We start from the raw sequence: 2,195 nt of genomic DNA, 5'->3' as shown, positions 1-2,195 counted from the left end.
TATATCATGTATTGCAACCTTGTTATTTTATTCTATATGTGTTGAATACACTTTGAAAAGTGAATAAAAACTTCAGAATAACACAAGAACGAAAGGAATTAATACCGGTGACTCCATAAGAAAATCGTGTATAACCACTTAGCGTTTAGTCATTACTTAGGTCAATTTCAGTTCTTTGTAATGTCGTTGTCTTTTAACAGACTTGAAATAAAATAATATTGAAACATTACATCTATTATAGAAAGGACAACACTAACCTATTATTCAAAGTGTAGCCTATTTTGAACAAACAACACAAGTTAGCGCTACGTTCTCGCGATAAGGTGGACATTTTAGCGTCCCACACCCAATCTGAACAAAATAAAACAAAGCGCCATCTTGATTACCATTGTCATTTCCTTCGGCTTCCTCAGGAGTTCCGTCCATACAAACTACTTCCTTGTTTGAAGCATGTTGGTAATATTCCGACATCAAGTAGCCAGAGTACTCCTTCTGCCACCCACTGTAGCAGGTATTCCTCGATGGGATCATTACTACGCCTCTTCCTATAACGCGACAGACAGCACAGGGGACATCTTTGTCCTGTACGTTAGAGAGGAAAGTCGCTGTACTTGTTTGATACTCGGCACCGTAAAGGAAGGCAACATGCTTCGACTTTTGTCCGTCGCCGTCAAAGACAGGATCTTTGGGTAGACATACGTAACTACTGCTTCCTCCTGTTTGTGCATAATTGCCACCCCCTGCAAACCCTTTGTAGACCAATTCTGCATCACCAGGGCACGATCGTCGGCCCCATCTGGTGTAGATACTGCTGCTTGCAACATCTGCCTGTATTGATTTAACCGTCTTTGATGATTCAACATCAGCTGATTTTAATGTTTCTATTTCATTCTTCAGGTCCTCAACCGTTTTTGTAATGTCTAAAAGGAAAGTTTCTCATTGAATCATGCTGCTTGGCCAAATAATGACTATGTTTGCTGGTCTAATCCCACAGACTTGCATTGTATTTGAACAATAATGATACACTCTTCATTTAAGTGTGCCGTTAATGTGACGACTCGTATTATTTTTAAATACAAAGAAAAGAGCTACTTAACAATAATTTTACGTAATCGTAATACAACAATATAAAGAAAAATATATACCTGAAAACCTTTCCTCTATTGAATCAGTGATTGCTTTAAAGTTTTCTTCCATTGCATCCATTTTAAACTCCGATCTTACCATCTTTTCTAAGAGTTTTTCCTCATAGTGAAACCTTGAACACACAGGTTCTCGCATAGAATAAACGGTCCCCAAAACTATTGCAGAGAAAAAAATCCATAGTATTTCCATTTTGGAGCTAACTGGATAGTGTAAAAACAATAAATATATATAAGTTAGCTGCAAATGTTGTATAAATGTGGAAACACTAGTTACGGTAGCTTTATTATCAAATATTGTTCAGATTGTTATTTTTCAGTTCCCATTTTAGATAAAACACTATCGAAATATTTATGTTAGTGTGATATCAATGTTGAAAAACCGTTGACGATAACCTCTTAGCAGGTTGTTTAGATACCGTCAATATATCTTGATCATCTTTGATAATTTGAAATATAAATAGTCTTTGAAACTTTAAAGTTTTAAACTTATACTCTGTCCGGTGGCAGAAGAGATGTTTGCTTTTTGATATGTTCAAACGTTCCTGATATAGCTACCCGCATATCAAGCAGTTGTATAGCTGATAGTGTTGGTCCTCTTTTTAATTATATGCATTTCAAAGGGGAGACACTCGAACACACCACCATAAATTGTATCGCGTGAAAGTTCCTCTTATCTGTTTAGATCATGGTAGACGATTTGTCGAGCTGTTATTGTTATTGAACGCTTTGATTTAGTGATTATTTATCAGGCACTTACAAACTTAAATATTCGTGCTAAACAGTTTGTTAAATGTTATTACACTACTACTGTATCCTTATTACCTTACTAAGAGAATGATCCGAAAAAGACAGACATACAGAAATGTCTATTGTCATAAACATGTTATTAACAAGTTTCTTGACAAAAATTAGGAATTTAACTTTATCAAATCGGTGACTCGAAATGCGGTGCAATTATGAACATTTCAAAAAAGAGCGTGTGCAAAAGCCAACGAAGCAATATTGTGTACCACTAACTAATACGGGCTCTAAACCGAGCGAAGCTCGGCA

General features: G+C 36.0%; 1 protein-coding gene across 1 annotated transcript; it reads right to left on the bottom strand.

Annotated features, from left to right (window-relative positions):
• Positions 1–276: 276 nt before the first annotated feature.
• LOC128204850 (short-chain collagen C4-like) lies at positions 277–1,227 on the bottom strand. Its single transcript, XM_052906256.1, has 2 exons — positions 1,146–1,227; positions 277–920 (listed from the first exon to the last, which is right to left on the bottom strand). The coding sequence occupies exons 1-2, from the start codon at positions 1,225–1,227 to the stop codon at positions 277–279; spliced, it is 726 nt and encodes a 241-aa protein (XP_052762216.1).
• Positions 1,228–2,195: the final 968 nt, after the last annotated feature.

This window comes from Mya arenaria, chromosome 10 (assembly GCF_026914265.1).
Source record: "Mya arenaria isolate MELC-2E11 chromosome 10, ASM2691426v1".
NCBI lineage: Eukaryota > Metazoa > Mollusca > Bivalvia > Myida > Myidae > Mya > Mya arenaria.
This window is presented reverse-complemented; position numbering and strand designations above follow the sequence as displayed.